The sequence below is a fragment of the Aedes aegypti genome, chromosome 2 (genome assembly GCF_002204515.2).
Source record: "Aedes aegypti strain LVP_AGWG chromosome 2, AaegL5.0 Primary Assembly, whole genome shotgun sequence".
Lineage (NCBI taxonomy): Eukaryota > Metazoa > Arthropoda > Insecta > Diptera > Culicidae > Aedes > Aedes aegypti.
The window spans coordinates 145,943,130-145,966,617 of record NC_035108.1 but is presented as its reverse complement, the minus strand read 5'-3'; the positions used below and the strand labels follow the sequence as shown (position 1 = coordinate 145,966,617).

Below are 23,488 nucleotides of genomic sequence, written 5' to 3'. Positions count from 1 at the left end.
AATCGATTGGTCACCACCAGCTTATGACCAATCGATTAAGTTTTCAGCTGAAACGGAAGTTTGGTTCTCCAGATTTGTGCTCTTGAAAATTTGAGGTTTGGCTTCGATTCATCTTCACCTTAAGTAATTTAAAAGTGAGGTTGAGGTTTTGACCGACATTTATTCTAGACCGAGCCACTGTACACAGCGGCAGTGAAAGCTGGTTGTTTCGGAATATCCAAAGAAGTTTTCGGAGTTATCACATGAAAACACAATTAGGCAACAGATATAAGAATCAAATATTTTTTTATTCAAAGCAATAAGTCCTATTCGCAATCTCAATACTTTTACGTAAAATGCAAAGGCACTTGATAATGAGGTGTTCGAGGAGATTTTCATAAATATATACACGCACAAGAGTATTACATCAGTTACACAAATCTAAATCACACGTAATTACTTTTACAGCAGCAATATGGAAGCAATACTGAAGTTCACCTTTTTACTGTCATCGTTTCCTTCTCCTCTTTGATCGTCGGGTGGCGCCTCGCCGGAAGATGGCGAATCAACCACCGGAACGGGTGACGATCTGACTGGACCAACATCCTCCGAGTTCAGCGGCTGCGTCACGCTGAAAGCCGAAGATCGGTCTGACTCAGGAATGGACTCCGTGGGTGATATTTGCGGAGGCACCGGTACAGGATTCATCGGATGATTCACCATCGGCAGGAAGGGATGTCCCAGTTGAGTGGGCACTTGCTGAGGTCCCATCGCCGGGTGATGGGGATGATAAGGATTCCGGGCAAAATACGGCATCATCAGATCCATCCAGCTCGGGTTGAACATTTGATTGTACTGACGCATCAGTAGTTCGTTGGCGGCGGCAGCTGCCGCCGTAGATCCCGGTGGAAACCTTCGATGCATATGCAGTCCCATTCCGTTCTCGAGTCCACCGCCCATCAACAACCGCCCGGGATCCATCGGCATCGACTCGGACAGCTCGTTTGATCTGATCCGCTTTGCCTCGTGGAGCTGTTGCAGATCGTTGCGATCCTCGTCATCTGTCATTTGGCCACATGTTCCCGAGGACGAAAACGACGACGACGAGGATGACGTTGATGTATTGCTGCTGCCGCTGCTGCTGCCCAGTTTCCTCTTGCACCGGGATTGGCCTGTCTCGCGGAATCCTTTGGCAAACGGGTTGTTATCGATCTTCAGTTTGGTTATTCGATCGTTCTGCAAATGTGGGGGATGGAAGAAAAAAAATTGAAACGGGTGATAAGATCGGTTCTTCGGGTGACAGAGTGGTTTAAGATTAGGTCGAGATATTAGGGTGGGCAGCTGTTGAATGATTTATGATACCTGTTTATTTAATTCCTTCATTAGTATCGTTTCAAACATTACATTTATTTCTTTTATCTCGGTGCTCTGGGATAGACAAAACTAGCATCCTATTTTTTAAAGTAAAACAAAGCTCTTATTTACCTTTGGTAACAAAATATTAAATTTCATTTGCCGTACCATTTCAAAATTTTTAGAGGTGAGTTGAATTCACCTGCTCATAAAAGAAAAAAAAAGCTTTCAATCAACTTGACATAAGTATATAACGCACTTTTCGTTGTAATAGAAGATTGACATTTCTTCCAATGTTTCACCATTGGATATTCTATGTAGCATATAGGTACTACACCAGAGAGTGAGCTTTAGAACACTCTCTGGTGTAGTACCCTTAGCCGAGATTTTTTTATATTATAACGCCTAAAGTGCCTTTCATATCGGTACAGCATACAATAGGGCCTTTCTAAGAAAATGTTTGAAGATCAAACTCAAAAAGTGTGTTAAATGAATTAAAATGAAACGTAACTCAATAATTTTCATCGGCTGTAACATTGCTCAGTTTTTTTTTATTTTTCATTAAAAAAAAACATCGTTTGAAAAGCATAACATTGCAAGTCTTATATTTTGATAATTTGTGACTGTATACACTCTTAATTTTTGCTGAAGGTGTCAAGTATGTTCATAAAATTTTTAGGCAATTTTTTTTCTGATCGGTGGAATAGGCTTTTAAATAGTTCATGTGTCATAAAACATCGAAGTTTTTAAAGGACTAATATTATTTTAAAATTTTATTTTGATGTCCATTGTATTCATTGTTATTGGTAATTAGTATCAAATTTAAATGGAAGACGATTCTTTTTCTATTCTCCTTATGAGGTCCAATTAAATTTTCTTTGGCCCAATGTAATCAACTCGATGGAGAGAGAATGGATCAATTGTCTTACATTTATAGATCTGTGAAAAATACGAATTTCGAATATTTCTTCAACGTTTACAAATATATTACCCATGAACGTTTTCCCATACAGGAAATAATAATCCAAGTTAAAATACAATAGTTATTCAACAAACAAGTAGGACTTATTCAGTTTTGACCCATTTTCGCCCCAGATGAGAGTATCTCTGAAAATTTTGGAAACATTGATGCAATATATTAATGTTTACGTCACACCGACGCAGAACAAGACATTCTTTAGAAATACTGTACGAATTTCTCCATGGATTCCTCGAAGGAATTCCGCTAGTTTTTTTTTAGAAATTTATCCAAGTATTCATATAATAAGAATGTATTTATGGGATCCTCTCAAAAAAAAAAAAAAAAAAATCTCAAGTCAGTTATTCTATAAAAAATTCTCCTGGGATTCCTGCAGAAATCCCACAAAAGATTAGTCCAAGTATTTTTCCATGGATTCCTCCAGTGATTCCTTTAAGTATTCGTTAGAAAGTAGGTGTTTCTCCATAGATTTCTCAAGGTTTTCTTGCAGTAAATTCTTCAGGTTTTCTTCTTCATATTTCGATTACCCAAAGGACGCCTCAGAAAATATTATTAAAATTTCTCTAAATGTTCTTCAATAATTTCCCCCAGGGGTTACTTAAAAAATTCTTCAACTTTTCATCAAAATTTCAGAAAGAATTCTAAAAGGACTTTCCTGCAAAATTTTCATGACGGAATCCTGCAAAGATGTCTCCGTGAATTCTCTCACAGCTTTTTAAATAAATTCAAAACTTTCTCTGGGTGCTTTTTCAGGAAGACTTTCCAAGATTTGAATATTTAAGACTCATGAATATTATTTCTTAGATTTCTTCATGAATTTATCTAGATGAGTGGTTTTTAGCCTTTTTGAATTAAATGTGTTGGGCGGAGCACCTATTCTTCTTCACCACTCACCGTTTGGAATCCGGATACTTTTACACGCCTAAATCGACCCTATATTTCATACGAAATTCGTGAAGTAAGGTTTATGTTGATCAATTTTACATTATTTTTTATTTGATACTCAAAAATCTAATCTAAAGCTTTTTTTGTTTTAGGCTCAAACTGAATCTAAATGGTGGTATATTTGGGTTTTCATCATATATTTCAAAATTCATGGTTTGAAAACAGCACATTTGTTTTGGTTAGGAAATTTAGCAGCTTTGTTTTTTAGTTCAAACAACTAAACGAGTTTATATAGTGAAATAATGTTGTGTCTTTGAATGAAATAAAAACAGCACTCACAGAAATATTCATAATTTTGACAACATTCGTGTAAAATTTGCTGGAATTTCTCCTCTAAATAATCCTTCAAAGATTATTTTGCATGCTCCTCTTCGGATTTATACGTATGAATTCCAATAAGGGCTCCTCTTCGTGCTCTTTCATATTGTTTCCATAATCTATGCAGCAATAACTTCAGAGATCTCTTCACCTTACTAATGCAATTGAAAAATATCTCCTATGTTACTGTTAGTCAGAGGCGTCGCGTCCACATGTGCAACATGTGCACTGCACAGGTGACAACTTGTTCAGCCTAACCACCTACAATATGTACTGCCTTTGAAGTACAATTCAATAATTCTCTTAATAATATTGAATTTAGCCCATTTCGTTATCTCTATAATGGATAGCTTGCAATGCAATTTTCATCTGGCAAAATATATGTTGATAAATTTTTGCTATGCAAATTAAATGCAAAAGCTGTTTGGTACGACGCGCGATTTGTGACCACATTTTCTCTACGTGCTCAGCTTGCTGCATCCTACGCAACAATTTGATCCACGCTACACTTCGCTGCTGTGACGATGAAGACCAACGCGTGCACTCTCATCGGGAAACGCGCTGCCTTGTATCGCACACGCAATTCTGTATGTGTGGTAGAAAGCTTTTTGAACTACAAATGCGAGTGTGTTAGTAGTCAAAGCGTCGACTCTGGCCGGTGCACAGTTTTGCTACATTACCAATTCGATCGGTGCTAGCGTGCGAATGGGAGAGATAAGAGAGAAATCAGTCTACGGGAGAGATCTATTTTGCTTGCTCTCTTTTGACATTGGCGCCTTCAGCATCACCAAGCTTGTGGTGTGAAGTCAGGTGGATTATTCGGGCGGCTGACCGTAGGAACTTAGATAGGTTACAGGTTTGAACAATACTGGTTCAAAATCTCGCTTTTCACATACAGCGCGGGGGTACTTGCAATGATCAGTTAGATGAAAACCAGAATATAAACACAAGAGCGGTCGGGCCCTCCGTTATCGTCAACATTTTGACGCTTGTGGTGTATTTCAAAAGCGAGCATTTTTTAAAAGGTGTGCACTAGAGTGATGCAAATTTTGAAATGTTGGCTCCCCAATGCTTAAACGATTTATATTATGGTAAATAGCATCCTCTTAAAGTTTGAAATGATTCGGAATAAATTTGACTGTGCACAAGCAATTTGAAGTTTATATGGAGATTACTATGGAAAACGCCAACTTTTTGTGTCAAGGTCACTATCTCTTCGATATAATATTTTATGGAAAAGTTAACAATCTCTGCTCATGTGAAATATTTTCAGCTACAACTTTGCTGAAGACCACATTGCTATTCATAATCATAAACTGGGTTTGCATTTTGCATGCTTAACCAACTGCTCGGCTGGCAACAGTGGTGCTCCTGGCGGGTAGAATAGATCAAAATAATCCAGGCTACTATGTTCTACAGCAAAACAGCAGTGTTGCTCTGAAATAATTGAATGATCATTTCAGCATGATTTAGACTTTGTTATCAATAATAACAAATTATCCATCAAAATGTAGTCTTCGACAAAGTTGTAGCTGGGAAGATTTTACATTAGAAGAGTTTGTTCACTTTACCATAAATTATTATTACGAGCCGTTAGAGGACTGAACACTAAAGGTTTATCTTTTCCATAGTAATTTCCATAGAAACTTCAAATGGCCTGTGCAAAACTAAATTTCTACCAAATCATTTCAAATTTGGGGAGAATGATTTTCATTATAATTGACACCATTTAAGCATAGGGGAGCAAAAACTTCAAATTTTGCATCAGTCTAGTGTGCACTACACGATGCTACCGATCTTGAATTAATTATATGTAAAGATATGTAAGCTATGATTGTAGTATTTCAATATTAGCTAGAATCCAGTATTTTTTTTACGATTTGCCCATAATAATGACTAATCATTAAAATTGAGAAAGTGTTGGTTGAGTTGATAAATCAAACTAAACAACCCGATTAGCATAGCATAGCATAGCATAGCATAGCATAGACTGACTGTACATGTCAATGGTTGCTACTCCGTGATTGATCGGAACTGGTAAGAATTGCACTACGATCCAAATGAATAAGGGATGGGAGTGTCCGCTTATTCTCGAAGTACAATTTTAGCAGCTCTAATATTATTGATCAATAACGGCGCCGGCCAAGTCCTTACAGTCAGTTGGGATGGAGAAGGAATGTTAGGGTGTAATGATTGTTGCTTCTAGAGACCGAGAATACCTCTGCATCTCCACAATCACCACGGGAAGGGTATTTATTAGTGAGGGAGGAAAAGATCTGGGGGTCACCAATGGTCAGTGATGCGATCCATGGATAAGGATGAAAAATACAACTTAAAGCTAGTTTTGCGTCAGCATCCATAATGCCGAACCATTCAAAAGATGTTTTTAGTAATAGCAAAAAGAGAAAAATATATGTATATATTTTAAATAATATGAAACAGGAATGATGCCGACAATTGTAATGACGAACCATGCATAGTTTGTTTGAAAATTACAGAAGAATAACGATGTACATTTTTGTCTCGAGATGAAAAGTTTTTGATAGGCGTTTTAAAATATACGTCAACATCCATAATGTCGAACCATTCAAAAGATGTTTCTAGTAATGTTAAAGAGAGAAAATATATGTTAATTGAAATTATATAAAACAGGCATAATGCCGACATTTGTAGTGACGAACCATACAAAGTTTGTTTAAATATTACATAAAATTAACGCTGTTATGAGAAAATGTGTCATTATAAGCATGAAACGAGCTCACCAGTTGGTAATCCATCCTCGACTTAACACGGATATCTTTTCGCGCTTGAGCACTTTCCAGCAGACAAACGAAACGAAACACAATTCCCGGCGTCCCGAAAACGAACCGTCTTGTTTGGGCTCTTCGAAGCACTGCCCAGCAAACAAGCGAAACGAAACACAATTCCCGGCGCCCCGAAAACGTACCGACAAACTAAACAACCCGATTAGCACATATAATCTCAAATATTTTGAATCAACTGAGAGATCGAAAGAAAATTATATTTGAAAACGAAGATTAGTAGACAATGGATACACATTTTTATTAATTCAAAAAAAAAAATGGTGTAAACCCAATAATGCAAAAATAATATGACACTAAATTTGAAGTGCACAGGTTGATAATTAGCCCACGCGACGCCTCTGCTGTTAGTTGAATTGATCGAAAATTACCATAGTGCATCCTCTTAATCCTTCCTTTAATAATAAAACAAACTTTCTCTTAAAATTAATTTCTTATGATTTGTCCAAGATAGATTCAACCACGAATTCGCTTAAGGCAGGACTGCCCAAGCTTTTTGAACCACAAGATAAACTTCAGAAACAGTATTTGTTGACGGGCCATTTTTTTCTTAGTCCAAATACAAGTCCATTTTCAGCAGATTTAAACATAATTTATCATAGATAATAAAATTGAAAAAGTCTTAGAAATAGTCAATTTATAAAAAAATACATCCTGAGTTGAGTTTTTAATTACATTATCAACAGTAGTTACCAGGAATCGTTGTAACATCACTGTTGACGCGCTAGCCATATATGGTCATTGGAAAATTAATAAGAAGAATAGTTATGAGAATTGAATTGTCGGATGTAAATTGAAGGGCTGTTATTATAAATCTTGAAGAATTAATGAAACGTAGTGAGTGGAAGGAAGCACTGTTAACTTTGAGTAATAATGATAAATTCAATGTAAAATGGTTTCAATAAACAAAACTTTAGATTAAGCTGATCTTCAAAAATACTGCGTTTTGGTCTGCTATCAAAAGCTGTGCATTGATTGAATCGCCACCACAACAATCATATTTCCACAAAAAAAAAAATGATCGAAAGCATGTTTATGTATGACTGAAGTATTTACGAACAGGTTTTCACTGATTATTAAATAAGCATTAAACGAAGCCAAATTTCGAATTTTCAAGTGAGGAAGTCCGGAGTATCTGACATTCGTGTGATTGATGAATTTCCTCGCATAGAACGCTATTTTCAGAGTTCATCAGTGAATTTTGTTTCGTTCCGTAAAAACGTACAAAAGAAGTCGAATCAATCCGTAGCAGCTGTTAAATCTACTCTGTTATCATAAACTAAGTCGTATAAGATTACAGATAATTCGTAATAAAATTTGTACACTTGCATTGTGTGTCAATTTACTTCATATAAGTTATGCACATATATCGCCTCCACTTTTGTACGCATGAGGCCTCTCAAGACTTGTGCTCTTGCAAATTCTAAGTGTTTTTTCGTTCTATAATCATCTTAACCTACATAACACTTGATGAAGACAAGCTTGATAAAAGAAAGGAAAATGTATATGCAAAATATTGAAAACTTCGTTCTAAAGACCTATTATTGCAAAATTATTTGAAAATAGGAGTGTGGAATTTTTTCGTTTAAAATGTTTAAAACTTCAATGCCAAAAAACTTTACATAGCATATCACGATCAAATATTATATTAATGAAGGAAGTATTCATCATCGCCTATTTTTGAATGAAGGTAAAATTTATAATTGAAATTTGTAATCATTTCTCGAGCACACCTCGAAACAAGATTCAGTGTTTCAAAAAATATATGTGTGTTAAAATATTAACTGGATTCAAAACAATGATAATTCTAACAGCAATGCTTGAAAGAATTAATCAAACAGCAAATGTTAAAATGTTTTAAATAGGCTTTACAAAATATTGTCTTATAACAATTTAACTCTAAAGAACAAAGTATGTTTTAAAAGAAGGCTAAATTTATAAATAAAATAATATAAAACTTGAGGGACAAAAAAAATAATAATTTTGTATAGTATCATTGCAGATGATGTCGTCAGTTGGATTATGTGAGATGTGATGTCAGAGGATTATGTGAGAACTGTACTGTCAAGCTACCATTCACCGTGCATTTAAGAAAAATCTACACTTCAAATATGATATCATTTAACCAAATAATTTAAAGCGAACTAGAATACCACTACGAAGCGTGCAAATATGCCATATTCTAAGCAAAAGTCATAAATTAGTGATGTATAACAAAAAATTACTCAAAAATTATGTTTACAAATGTAATGTTAAGGTCGCTGCGTACCGTTCTACGTCACTATTTACTGTGCATATAGTTTTCGTCATGATTTAATTTCTTATCTTGAGGAAACGTTGTTGGTGGAACTCCTATGTTGCTGGTAGTGTGCGCACTCATTTTTAAAGGTTTTCAAATCTTAATTTACAATTAAAGGCATGTAAAGTTGAAAAATGGCTAAATAATATTTTTTTTCATCCAAATTGTTATAGGAGGTTTGACTGTATTGTACGAACCATTTCATACTTGCTCAAAAACTAAATATGAAATCGTTAAATCACGACATAATCATAAATTCAATATTATCCAATAATTTCATGCCTTGCACACTAGTGCACGGTAATAGGAACCACGAATATTGAAAAAGGTTCATTCACCGTGCATTTGTGTTCCGACTGAAACACAATAAAAATATCTAAATTGCATAAAATGTCATGGCTCATGATAAAATACATCTTACTAGAAGTATTTATAGCGATAACATGTTGGTATTAAAATTCGATACCCTAATGTTAAAATAAAAAATGTGAATTTTTGGTTTTTCTACTAAGAGTGTTGAAAAATCTCAATATAAAACAGAATTCACATGAGTTTAACTACATAAACAAATTTTTTCAAAATGCATTGTGACAAAAGCTGCTTGATTTCATCAGCTTTTTCGTATTTTGCTCACAAAACAATAATTTGTGGATATTATAAAAATGTTCATTAGGAATCTGTATATGTGCACGGCGACTGGTGACTTAAGGGTACCGTAAAACGGGGTAACTTTGATAGTTTTTTTCTAAGAAAACTTGAATATTTATGCATGCTGTTTCAAAGAATTATAATTTACATTTTTAAAACAAGTACTGGTATCTTTACTATCGATCGCAGTTGTTAGATTGCCAAAAGATTAATTCTGAATGGATATATAATTTCTCATATAATCGAAAGTCGGATTTCTGTTTTGGGGTAACATTGATAATGGAGTATAATTGGATCAAAATTGAATGAATTACGGAACATTTTTAGGGCGTTGCATACCTCTAGGCGTTTAACGCTATATGGAAATTTCTGACTTAGATTACAAAAATGGTCCCAGTTTGTAAAAATGGTTATCGCTAAGAGATGTGAGACCGAATTCATGTTCAACTATAACTAGACTATCAAGCATGAGTGACGAACTCATTATGACTTTATCAAAAAGTGATCGTAGAACAGATTGTTTGTAAGTGTTGCAGAAATGCTAAAATCATGTAAATTTTTAATATTTGCATATAAATCCTCAATTGCACTTGATTCCAACAAAAATAGCTTTGACATGAAGTGTCATACTAATACTCTTTGCTTTTACATTCGTTTTGCTTAACTGATTAACAGAAACTTCGTTATTTCGTTTAATATGTTGTGGGTCTCCACTATCAAAGTTACCCGCATTATCAAAGTTACCCCGTTTTACGGTACACAAAATTATTTTATGTAACCCAGTTTTTCTTCTGAATCTCGCCTTGATTTTTTAAAGAATGGAATCCAACATTTTTTGAGAAACTTACTCAGAATGATGTCAAAATTCTACATTGGATTTACTTTTGAAAGTCTTTTTGACAAATATTTTGCAATAATCTTGCCTTGCTATAAATGAGAATGTTGCGAAGAATTCTGTTAGAATTATGCTTAAAATTATATCCAAATCTTGCCCAAGATTTATTTTGCTATCCTGTCTAAGTATCTGTTAAATTGCTGTCTAACAATTTAAATGAATTCTATTCAGAATAAAATCAGAATCCCATTTAGGATTATGGGAACGCTCTGTCCAGAATTAAGTGAATATTTTGTTCCAGATTCAGTGTTTATCCTGTCGAAAATACTACTAAATTTTCTTCAAGAATTCTGCCAAACACTCGTGAGCCCAAGCTTTCCATAAAATGCATGCCAATAATTCAGTGAGAATCCTACCTAATATTTTGCTTGAATCTCATTAAAATTTGTGCAAAATGAACTCCCAGGATATTGTTGGAATCTTTTTATAATTAAGTTAGATTTTGTCTTGCAAATTTTGTTGATGCGTGATAAAAATAAGTTTTAAATATCAAGTAGGTCACAATGGGCTTTAACATTACGAACTTCAATACTAAGATTTAAGTTCTATAGATTATTCAAATTCATGTGCTAAAAATTACTCTGGTATTTCTTCAATAATTTCTCCGAAGATTACACGCGATGTTTTGAAGGAACTTCTTCGTATTTTAATGCTGAATTCTTCAAGATCAGTCTTGAATATCCTCAGGATTCAATTGAATGTTCCTACAGAATTCATACATGAACTTCTGCAAACTATTTTTCACAGATTCCTTCAGCTTTTCCTATAGGTATTTCTTCAGCCCGTAAATCTTTCAGATTTTAGAGAGAACTGCAGCAAATATTTCTGCGAGGGTTTCTTTAATGATTTTTCAAAGGATTCCTTCAAGAAGATTATGTCTAGAGTTTATTATTTTTATAAGAACTTAACGCAAAATTTTCCCAAGAATTGCTTTAATGATCTCTGCAAGAATTAAGTTCTAAAGATATTTCCCCAAATTATATTGCTGGATTCCTAAAGAATATTTTCAAGAGAAGTTCCAAATGGATTTTGCAGCGAGCAATCCATTTCTTCGAGATTTTCGGCAATTATTATTGCAAAGTTTTTTCCAAGGATTCCAGAAATAACACATCGTAACAAAAATGACATTTTTGTGTGTCTCAAGGATCAAATTATGTGTCTCTAGTAGATTTGGGGTTGCTCAATCTGATGCCATTCTCAGAAAGTTTCCAGCAAGTCACAATTTTTGGCTACAGGTCGCCAAAGTTTTATAAAACACTGGTTTTATTGATGAACCCATAAATTCAAGTATAATTTAACAAACTTTTTTGTAATCTAAGCCACCAAGCATGCAAAATAGGACATGAACTTTTATTTTAGATATAATTTGGTTGAAATTGCACGATGAAATTTAGATAAAACCGATTTTTTCAACATGCTTGCTGTCTCCATACAAAATACTTCGTTTCTCTCATATGGGAAAGTAAAATACTTTTTTGAACCATAGAAAAATATTTTTTCCGCATCTAAAGTATTATAAACTTTGTTGATAATAGTTGTTATACACATAAAGTTTGAACTCTGTGGCAAATTAGGCAAATGAATTACTTTACAAACTGGCAAGCTTGCCAATATTTCAAAAACTAGACGTGCTAAAATATTTTTGAAAATGGCAATAAACTCAGCAACCCTTAATTGAATGAACAGTGGTATTTTGGTGCTTGAGACAAAAACGTGTTCCCCATTGTAATGTTTAGAAGCATTTCAATAGGAAATCATTTTGTGATTTTCCAGAGAAGCAACTACAAGATAACAAACTCAATGGTAGTATTATTTTTAAGTTGAAATATATGGTCATCCGACTAGCTGAAACTATCAAAATTATATTATAACTAGTGAGCCCGGCAAACTTCGTCTTGCCATCAAGTAGGCTGTTGAAAAATTGGCATGCAAAATGACACATTAGTTTTTTCTAGTGTTTAAGACTATTCCGAAAGCTTTCCTAAACTTTTTCTACGTACGAACACGTCGGAACCCTAGACGAATGCAACAGTGAAAGAATCAGGTAAATCCGTTGACTCGTTCTCAAGTTATTTCGTGACATACAAACATCATTCCATTTTTATTTATATAGATTTATATAGATTATAAATCGCGAAAAAAAACTAAGTGTAATTGCAAATTACACAAAAAATTGCGCCTGCTTGGGGATGGTACACAAATTATGTCACGCTAAATTTCGACTTTTTCGACACCTCCCCCCCTTTGTCACGTTTTTTGTATGGATCCTTCGAAAATTTTGTAAGGCTTGTCACGCTTGACTTGACCCCCTCCCCCCCTTTGAGCGTGACGTAATTTGTGCATGACCCCTTGCTTGAAAAGATGATTCCAAATTAAAAGTCTTTAAGAATTAAAATGTTTGCATATTTTATTAATTGGAAGAAAATGGTTGAGTATGAAATATTGAAAATTTTGCAACTAAATGGAATTTGCAAGGATGGAAACGTTTTATCACAATTGTACACACCATATTTTTTATCAACATTCAACAAAATTTCGCTGATTAACCCCTCTACCAGCAGCCTCAATTCTTGACAACAACAAAATATTCACATCACGACAACTCTTTTGTTTGTGTCTCATTATTTCTTAGTTATTTATTAGTTCTCAAAAAACTTATCTATTTTTAGAATATGCGTCGATTTTAATTATCGGTCATCTAGATCCGCACATATTCCGAAATTCCTTGGGGAACCAACCGATTTGAGTATTTTTATGGTAAAAAATTGAAGCTGCTGGTAGAGGTGTTGAACAACGATTTGCTAAACGCTTCAGTTAGGTAAATTTCAACAAAAATTGCTTAACTAATAATAAATTGTCGAAAAAAACGAAATGTTACCTTTATTATATGAAACAATTTAACAGAATTTGATTCTTTGCACGGAGGAAACGAAATACACGAAAATAGGATTATTTTGATAAAGTGCGTTTCTTTAAAAGTGTGGAATCAGTTATTTAAATCACGACAATTGTTTTCTTTTAAGATATTTTTGCTCTATTTTAAGATATATTTATATATGTTAAAGTCTGGTTTATTTTTGATTACGAAATTCCTTGGGGACCGACGCGTAGCAATAATACAAGGGTTAATTAAACTACAGATTATTTCTTATGGAAGCAAATAACCGAACATAAGATTTGCATTGATAAGAGTATAAAAACAGGAAATTAGAGCAACCGTATTGGAATAGTTAGTATATCTGCTCTGTATGATTTCTTATAGAGAAATATACCCATATTTTTTTTTCCAAATTTGACTGAAAACAAAATTATGCTTAGCATAATTATGTATGAGTGTTAGTCTTCAGAAGAAAATCGGTATATCCACAAAATCAGAAGTTCAACGATCAACATTAACACAGATTCTAAGCACAGACACAGCAGAAAAGGTATCGCAATTTACAGTACTGGACAGAATAAAGTACTCATTGGCCGTTTTTCCATACAAAATGATCAAGTTTGGAGTCTTATATCTCGGTTTCTAGTTGTCCGATTGACCTGAAATTTTCACCGCAGCTTGAAAGTAACCTCAAATTTGCTAGGCTAGCAATTCATAGTTTTTCATTAACGAACTTTCAAGTTATCGCAAATCTCAAATTTTGATAAAAATGACAAAATTTTAAAGTAAAACTAATTTTTAAATGAAAATATTTAGAGCAATATGTCCTTCTACAAAAATGTACAATTTGATAAGACACACAAGTTTGCAGAACATAATTTTTCGGTAAAACTGATTGTTTTCAAAATATTTTCAAAATTAAATTTTGCAATTTTTTGAAAATTGAGAGATTTCCAATAATTTAAAAGATTGTGTTTCAAATGCAGTGATATTTTAATTGAGTAAAATCTATGTTATATCTAGGCTGTGGTGAAAATTTCAGATCAATCGGACCACTAAAAGCTGAGATTCAGATCTCCAAACTTGACCATTTTGTATGGAAAAACGGCCAATGCGTACTTTATTCTTTCCAGTACTGTATATAATGTTTTTTTCTTGTAAAAACAAACTACTGTCGGTAGAGGTAATAGAACAAAAGTGGTAAAATAGTGTTATTAAATGGTATAGTACTAAATCATTTTTTAATTACCTAAAAGTATTCCTCTAAACCAATGTTTCCCAAACTTTTTTGACTTTCGCCCCCTTGAGACCAATATATTTTGGAATCGCCCCCCTGATATATTATTATATTTTTTGGTAATAAGTGCTATGTTGTGCAGAAACTTTGACCTATATTTTGCCATGACTATATCAAAAATTGATTATCAAGTTGACAGTAGAAGCCAAATGCCAATAATTTACTGTTCCCCCACATGTGCATAAGTAATTCAAGGGTTCATTCTTCTTAAGCAAATCTAGATATCCTTATCAATATGATTTTCTACATGATTTTTTCCCATGTGAATCATTAAGATTGATATAAGAAATCGAACATCTCATCAATAACCATTTTAATAATTTCTTACATGAAAAATGGGCTACTGAATTAGATGCCACCAACTGTGACTATCGTGAAAGAAATATGTTGGCACATTTATTTTTTAGACGCCCTAAAAAGATTTGTTTGGTATTTTCTAAAATTGTTGGAAATGAAATGGAAATATTTTGTTCAATCCATATCTTCCATAAAATATAGGAAAAATAAGAAACTTTGTCAGTTAATGTATCAAAATTAATTTCAATAACTTTTTTCAAATAAGATTTTTTTTTAATTTATTAAGGACACTTTACCACTTTAATGGCATTCGTGTCAGCGTTAACTAGAAATTAAAGGTTTGAATTTTTTAAACGACAATCAGCTATTTCTTGAACTTTAGTTTTTAAAGAGGAAAAAAATGGTAATTCAAAGGAATTAAAAGTTGCAATTAAACATGTGCTCTATTTTGATAAATATTATTAGAATTTACAAAAAATTCAGATCCACGTAAACTTTCAATAAGTTTCGAATACCGGTCAGGGTTTCAATTGTGTTTTCGAGGAGCGTTGAGATTCAATTAACAAATTTTCAATGATTTTTAAGCACCGGAAAAATGGAATTCAGGCTATATAGCATTGATGTGCTTAAAATCAGACTAAAATATTCATCCATGTTCGTTCAGTAGAAGCATTAACCTAAGAATGTTAATGTCGCTACTGTTCGTGTTACCAACATCTAGTTTGCCACGCGCTGACAGCTTGAGTACCGGTCCTCAAAGTGTCAAATGAATTTTAAAATCATCCACTACAACATGGCATCGAACAAACAATGAAAAGATACAGTTAAAGGTGATAATAAACTAATTCAGTTTTGTGAGAACAGCGCCATTAGCGTTCTACTAGGGGAAGTGGTGGTAAAATGAACAGGGGTGGTAAAATGAACACCGTGCCTTTTACCGAGAAAAAACAAATTTCGATGAATTTTTATCACGCACGGACGATTTAGAGCATAAATCTGAGTGTTAGAGCTCATACGTAGGTCAATTGAAGTGAAAATATCAACGAAAACTAAGATTTTAGAAAACCACGTTTGAAAATTAGAACTGACGTAACTTTTAGCTTGGAAGACTTGAGGTTTTTCAGTGAGGTGAATATTGTTATGATATGATGTCAAATCTGATACCTTTAGAAATATTTTTGAGTGGGGTACAATCATGAATGGATGTATTTTCGGTGGGGCAATGAAAATTTTCAGAAATATTTGTTTTGCTCACGTTTTTTTGCATGGTGTTCATTTTACCACCAACCGCTGTTCATTTTACCCACATAGTGCAGGTTAAATGAACATTTGCATCGCTTTTTGAAAGTGACGAAACTATGTGAAAATTTAGCTAATTTAATCTGAATCCATGTCGCTGCTATAGATTACATCCCTATTTTTGATGTTGTGCGATAGAACTATACAAATTCATCGTTTTTCTATCAGAAACAAGTTGATATCCTTAAGGTGTTCATTTTACCACCCCTTCCCCTACTAATATTTCTATTGTTCGTTCAGACAACTCAATGTTATTCGCACCATGGCCTCCTTTGCAATTTGTAAACAAGGTTTGCCCGATAAATCAAAAACACTAAAATGTGTGATACAAAGCAAGCTGTCCTTCTTCTGTCTTGCAATGCGTGAAATTTATGTTCGTAATTTTTATGGATTTCTCGCGTGATTTAGAGGTGGATACAATATCTGACAACTTTTGGAAAATATAATAAATCATTTTTGAAAAATTCAAAAACTAAATGCATAAAACGCAAACCTTTCTTGGGAAACCATAAATTTTTGGCCATATTGATTTAGAATTAAGCTTGAACATACTAGAAATGCAGATAAGATCTTCCATGAGGATAAAATATGTTATAAGTCGTTCTTTCTAATTGTTTCCTTGCTATCATTTTCGCCCCCTTTCTCGAATTTTCGCCCCCCAAATTTACATTTGAACATTTTCGCCCCCTCGGGCCTGAAAATCGCCCCCAGGGGGGCGAATTCGCCCACTTCGGGAATCACTGCCTGAACGGTTCGAAGATATATCATCAATGCTCAAATAGTACTCTCGTCAACTATGCGAAGATTATCAATATGGGCAGTGAAGTGGTAGTTTAAGCGATCATTTCCTTTATTTCTCAAATTGTGCTAAATTGGTTTTACATTAACGATAAAATGGAGAAATCTGACATCGAATCCATCACACACATAAAAACATCCATTGCGCAAGTAATTCATGTTTCAGTTACACCATCCGGTAACCCTAACCAGTTCGAAAGCGTCAAAAAGGCGTTCCATCAAAAGTTTATTCTCCATCATAATTAAGAGCCTAAAAGAGTTATTTACCAACAAACGCTACCCAGACGTCGTCGTCGTCATCATTGGCCATCGGATCTTTAAAAGTTCGACAGCAAAAAAAAATGAGAGCCAAACCATCAACAGCAACCGCAGCTGCCGACCAGTAGATTCGGCATGTTTGTGCATTATAAGGTAACCGTCTCACAGTGGTCGAGTTTTTCAAAAAAGATGGCAAAACAAAATTTTCCTACAGGGTTTCAAGTAGAAAACCAAAATCAAACATCAACTTTCAATATCAAATAGTTAGTAAAATAGTTAGAATGAAAAATGTTTTCATTATGATTGGACGCTAGACAGCTGCTTATGTTCAAAACCTCATTTTTTGTTTCAATATAGATTTAACATTCCCGGAGGAAAATTTATTTTTATCTGTCTTTAATCTCATTAAATTAACATTTATTATTGTTGATGCGTCCAATAATTAAAGGATAGCCTTGCTCAAATATGCTTTTAAGACTAAGCATTCGATTAGAGAAGATCTCTCTTGCTTAAGTTTGTCAAAACATTGATTTATTTGAAAAAATTGAGAACCTCAAATGCATGAAAAATCAGACGTTTCAGAAAATGGCATTATTTTTCAAACATAAACCACTGGGCGTCTTGGCACGGCGGCATGGCAGTGGCGTGAAAAAGAAACCAGTGCGCCATCATATCCCCCCTTTTCTCCCATCGATGAAAGAGTTTGTCCGAAACATCTCACGACTCGAAAAAAAAAAGACAATCCATCGCAATCGCCGATGGACCATGAATGGGCGCGGGACCCAAGGGGCGTGGGGTAAAAAATGTCGTCATGTATCATGTTCTTTTATCACCTTTCAGCTTTGATATGATCGTACATCAAAAATGAGTTTTCATTCCGCCAAAATAAATCCACTGGAACGGGGCGAGTGAGCATTACGATCAGAGAGCGTATACGCCGAAAAAGCCGACTTCCATATTTAGGAGGTTCGATTGAACTGGTAGAGGTAGACCAAACTGGATGGTGACCATTAGCGTAGGAACTGAGGGGGCCGACGCACCCCTCAGACCTCTGTAGACCATCTTAGATTTTTTTTCTCATAATACTGAACATTACCGCCCATAAAAGCATAACTGTCCCATATTGATTATTGTACCAACACCTTTTGTCCATCGCAACATTATTGTTTTAATATATACTTTACTACGCATATCAAAATAAACACCCCATGTTTGAAAATGGTGTGAAAATATATGAAGTTTGTGTAGTCCCATATTGAAGAATAAAGGCATAACAGTCTCTATATGAATTTTGAATCCCAATAGCAACTGCTAAACTTAAATTTAGTTCAAGTTCATATTTTTTGATAATCAATAATGGCAAAACGAGTAATCTGTGCGCTGGTGCTTACTGAAATGTGCATGGGGAAATGCATTCGAAAATTATAAACATCCCAGTGAACCACGTATCGTATAAGGATGTGCGCCAAAAATCTCATATTCATACGTCAAAAATCAGAATCGCACAATATGTCAAATCAAAACGAATAAATGTTAACACAAATTGTATATAATTCTCCACTACGATTCATTGTCGACAAACTTTGTTGACAACGAACCATGCCGTAAATAGTATAATCTAGAATCGCATCAAGATGTATAAACTGATAGATCATATATCAATGCAGATTAGCATCAAATGAAATCGCAATAACTTAGCAAAATTTGCCACCCGAGGTTGGTATCTTCTGGCGGTGGGCTTCAAAGAACAACAAAGCGTGTGTGCTGTATAGCAAACTTCCTTTCATGTTGGTAAATAATCACACCATATTCATAAAACGGTCTGTGGTGTAGTGGTATGGTACCGGGTTAGGGATCCAACGGTCCGGTGTTCGAGCCTCACTGGATTTTTTTTTATTTTTATCGGAATTTTGTGGCATCGTATTGCTGACCATGGAAAGTCTGAAAAAGTCGTGGGAAGTGCGTATATGGCCTCCACTTTGGTGTGTATATAGCGTTTTCATGCATTTTATACGAGTGGTTTGATTCATATATAATGATGTATAGCAAAATATATACCAACCGAAATGTTGACTGGGATTTGTATGGGAAGACAAACTTCTAACTTTGAGCATTGTTTTCTCAATGCTGAATACTTTTTCCATATGGGGCAGTTATTACTTTATGGGCAGATTATGTAGTTTACAAAAAAAAGTAATTAATTTATGTAGAGCAACACCAACTACCGTTTTGACTCAGATTCCGAACACTTGAGGCCAACAGAGACTTCAAATGCATCTGATAGTCATAATTTCATCACTAATCATCACTACTCCCGAGGTATAAAATGTAATGGAAGACGTTAAAATTGAATTGCAATTGACTGCCATTTCCTTGTAATTTGATGACAATAATTCGAATAATTTAATCCTACTGCAGTAGTTTCTCGATTGTATCACTGCTCGTTTTAATATCGCTTCATAATATCACTCTCGATTTTAGCACGGTTTTATGTTCGATTTTATCGCGCCACTTTAATTGTATGAAGTTCATACATTTTATATTGAAAAATGCATGGCAGAACATACATTTTTATAATATCACGCTTCGGTATATCACGCCAAAATGTTTTGGAGAAACTACTGTACCCTGAATGCCATCAATCCTGTTACTCCGAATGTAGAATTACTTCAAATGACATTGCCCCATGATAATGGAATCTGGTGGAATGTCATTCTTGTGTTTCACTCACAACCCAGAACGCCATTACCCCGAATGGACCATTATCCCGAATAGTTTAGAAGACAGAGACAAAACAATAGTGAGAGGATCGTAACGTAACGTCTCTAATGGATTGTCCACAAATGACATAGCATTTTAGGGGCGGGGGGGACTTGTGACGATGTATGACGAGGGGTAGGGAGGGATCCAAACTAGTGGACGTAACATTTTGTGTTGACTCATTGTAAAATTTCCATCAGGAAATTTTCCTTCTTGAATGTACCAGCTAACAGATACTTAAACTTTCGTTAGAAACTATGAATCCTTTGAAAATTAAAATGTGCCTCAAAAATGCCTATACTGTTATAGTGGTTATTGGTTAGTAACATAGGCTGCTCTTCTGTGCTTAGCTTCCATTAATGTTCAAGCTGCTATAATTTTAATCTAGGTAACATTTCAGACTTTAAAACATCTTTTGACATACGTTGTGCAGTAAAATTTCTTGTATAACTGTCCACCAATTTTCTTACTAGAAAATTTCATCACCGTCTCATCAAAGATAACCAATCTCTCGAGTAAATTTTGCTGCTAACATGAAAAAATAATTCTCTTATATGAACATATCATAAGTTTTGCTGATAATTTATTGAAATTTAGTCAGATTATCTTCCAAACCATCGCGATTTTTTCGCTGTGACAATCATGGTCTCCGCGATTTTACTAAACTGCGAAGATGCAAAAATAAAACATCGTCAGTCAAAGAACAGCGTACGAGGAAGTTAGTAGCAGATCCTTATACGACACCTGACTTAAAAGTGATTTGAAGCATTATATGCCTTTCATTTTCATATGATTTATCCTTTTTTTCTTTTTTGAAAAAGGCTGTTCTTCAAAGTATTGAGGAATGCTTACACAAATCAGAAACCCGTGATCATTTGGATAAATCTCGAGTCACAAACTAAAGTCACTACGAAAGTCTCGATTATGTTAGCATCTAGTTGATTGAAATATTTCATGAAATGGTTTATGGTTCTATAATATTTGTTCAATTTCTACTTCACATCAACCTCAAAATGTTGAAGGACGCCCATATATTACATAGCCATTCTAGAGGGTTTGAGGCCTGAAACACCTTAGCACAATGTTTTCAGAGTCTTCATACTATAAATGTGGATATGAAAATCGGGGTGACGGTATTCGGATTAATGTTACTCGAGGTAATGGAATGCGGGTAAAAGGATAGAATCCATTTTAATGGTAATTCTATTGTTTTAAACTACTGTTATTGAAATTACTTCTAGAAATAGAGAAGATCATCAATCACGACCAAACGGTGTATAAATGTAATGAAAGTATAATTATTACTTTGCTTGTAACCAGATAAAATTAAAGTCTGATTGTATTTCTACCCCACAATAAAAAGTTTTGTAAAACAATGAAAACAATTGAGAATTTTCAGTAATTAAAACCTTCCTGAAACATTAAACAAAACATACTAATTACAGACTTCATTGTACACTATAGATTTCATAATGATTTAACAAGTTTATCTATTTTTAATTGTTGATTTTTGTTCGGGTTTCTACATTAGTTGTACAGAAAACAGAAATGCATCAATTAATGTGTTAGTTGGTATAAAAAATTTGGATTTTTGAACGACATGCATATTTCAATAATAAGTTATTTTACATAAATTTTGCTTTGCTATTTCACTGTACATAATCTTTATAAGCTTCGTTTAAAATTCAGCGAAAGATGGTCGTTCCGCCAGAAATTCTTTTAGGAGTAAACCAATCACTTCTTTCATATTTTTCATAACTATGATCTGCAATTTTGCAAGAAATGTCCCCAAATTCCACCAAAACCTTTGAAAAGATACTTCTACAAAATGTAATCAAAACTTATTTTGAATATTTTGAACATATATTGCTGGGTATTGCTATTAAACCATTGGAAATTCATAAAGAAATCCCTATGGGAATTCCATCATACATTCTACCATGATTTCATAACATTTTTCCGTAAAGATTCCAACAAGTACACCTCAAAGTATTCTACCAGCAAGGTATTCACTTCTGTAATCCTGCAATTTTTTTTACAGACTTCTTTTAATAATTCTTTACGAGCTTCATCGAATAAACTACCTAAAGATGTGCCAAAATATGTTTTCCCAAATTTACCCTTTAATTTAATAAAATCCACTAGTAATCCCAAATTTGTTTTTTTATCTTTTAACGATTTTTTTTATAAACCATTTTGTCAGAACCTGAAGACTTGACAGTATTTGAGGAGTAACTACTAATCTTAAAATTTCGTGGAGGAAGAAAATTACGTGATAGTATTTTGGTTGCAACTTCTAAGGGATGTACACCAGAATTTCCTAACGAGTTTCTGATGAAAACATTCTTAACCTTTCGGTAGTCGCGTTGAATTTTTGTAACGCGAGTAGAACACGCATGGCCTTGCGAATATCCCAGGAGCCTGACTACTTAGAATGATGGCGTCTTCGGCAAAGATGTTCAGTGTTCAGATCATTGATCGAGTTAGTTGATTCTTAATTTTGCCAACAGGTAATGCTAGTGAGCATGAAACATTTGTTTTTCAGATCTCAGGAGCATGACCACTTACAAAGATGGCATATTCGTCAAAGTTGTTCAGTAGCTCAAATGCTTTCTTTGTTTAATCCTTGAAGTTCGGGATTAGCTAAAATAATGATGATCCTCGAGCTACGCATCGACTTTGTCGAAGATGCCATCTTCCTAAAAGGTAAGGATCCTAAAGTATCCGCAAAACAAAAGTTTCATGCTCAGTAGCGCCACCTGATGGCAAAATTTTGAATCAACTAGCTCGAACAATTATTAGCTTACTGAACAACTTTGTCAAAGATGCCATCCTTCTAAATGGTCAGGATCCTGAAATATCTGCAGAACAAAAATAAAAGTTCCGTGCCCACTATTGCCACCTAGCGATCAAATTTCGAAATAAATGAGGTATTATCAGATAGCGTTCCACCTGCAGAACAACTTTATTGAAGACCCCATGTTTCGAATTTATCTGGATTTATATATATATTAAACATATTACCGATTTGAAATTGCGGTCTACTCATTATTATGCGACTTCTATGTACATTTGTTGATTTTACCGCATTATAAAGAGCCATACTGTAAACAAAAACTGTTTTGTATTGTTCTTAAGATGAATCTTGAGGAATATATTTTGGTTTGGTGTTGATAGATATCTTTGTTACAAAATCCTAGCATATAAATCACAACTGTTGTACAAAGTACAACAGCGCGACAGCCCGAAGGTTAAATAATATAATCCTTGAAGAAATACTTTATCGGGATAAAAAAATCTCTAGACTAGGGTAAGTGTTCCCTTAGTCGTGGGTGTTCCTAGTAGTGCCGGTAGAGCCGTTTTCACTGATTTTATTATATTAGCCACCGAACCGACATTGCCAATCGACGTATTGGAATAGTTGAAAAAAGCGTTCAAATTGATTCAAAACTGATGAAATAGCACTAAAATTACTAAAACTTTTCTCACTTGTACCAATAGTTGCGGTAAAGTGTTCCTATAGTTGAAGATCCCATAAGAAACCCACGGATACCGCAACTATAGGAACACAAATTAAAAGTATACCGCAACTAAAGGAACAGTGCACCAATAGTGGAGGTATTATTTTTCACTGACATGCCGTGGATTACTGCGATGAAATCA

The 23,488-nt window shown here is 34.2% G+C and overlaps 1 protein-coding gene across 1 annotated transcript in view; it reads right to left on the bottom strand.

Moving 5' to 3' along the window:
- Nucleotides 1-271: 271 nt before the first annotated feature.
- Nucleotides 272-23,488, bottom strand: part of LOC5578071 (T-box transcription factor TBX6) — a 133,967-nt gene continuing 110,750 nt past the window's right edge. Inside the window, exon 5 of the mRNA XM_001663642.2 lies at nt 272-1,215. Within this exon, the coding sequence (XP_001663692.2) occupies nt 442-1,215 (774 nt within the window). The 3' untranslated portion in view covers nt 272-441. The remainder of the gene's footprint in view (nt 1,216-23,488) is intronic.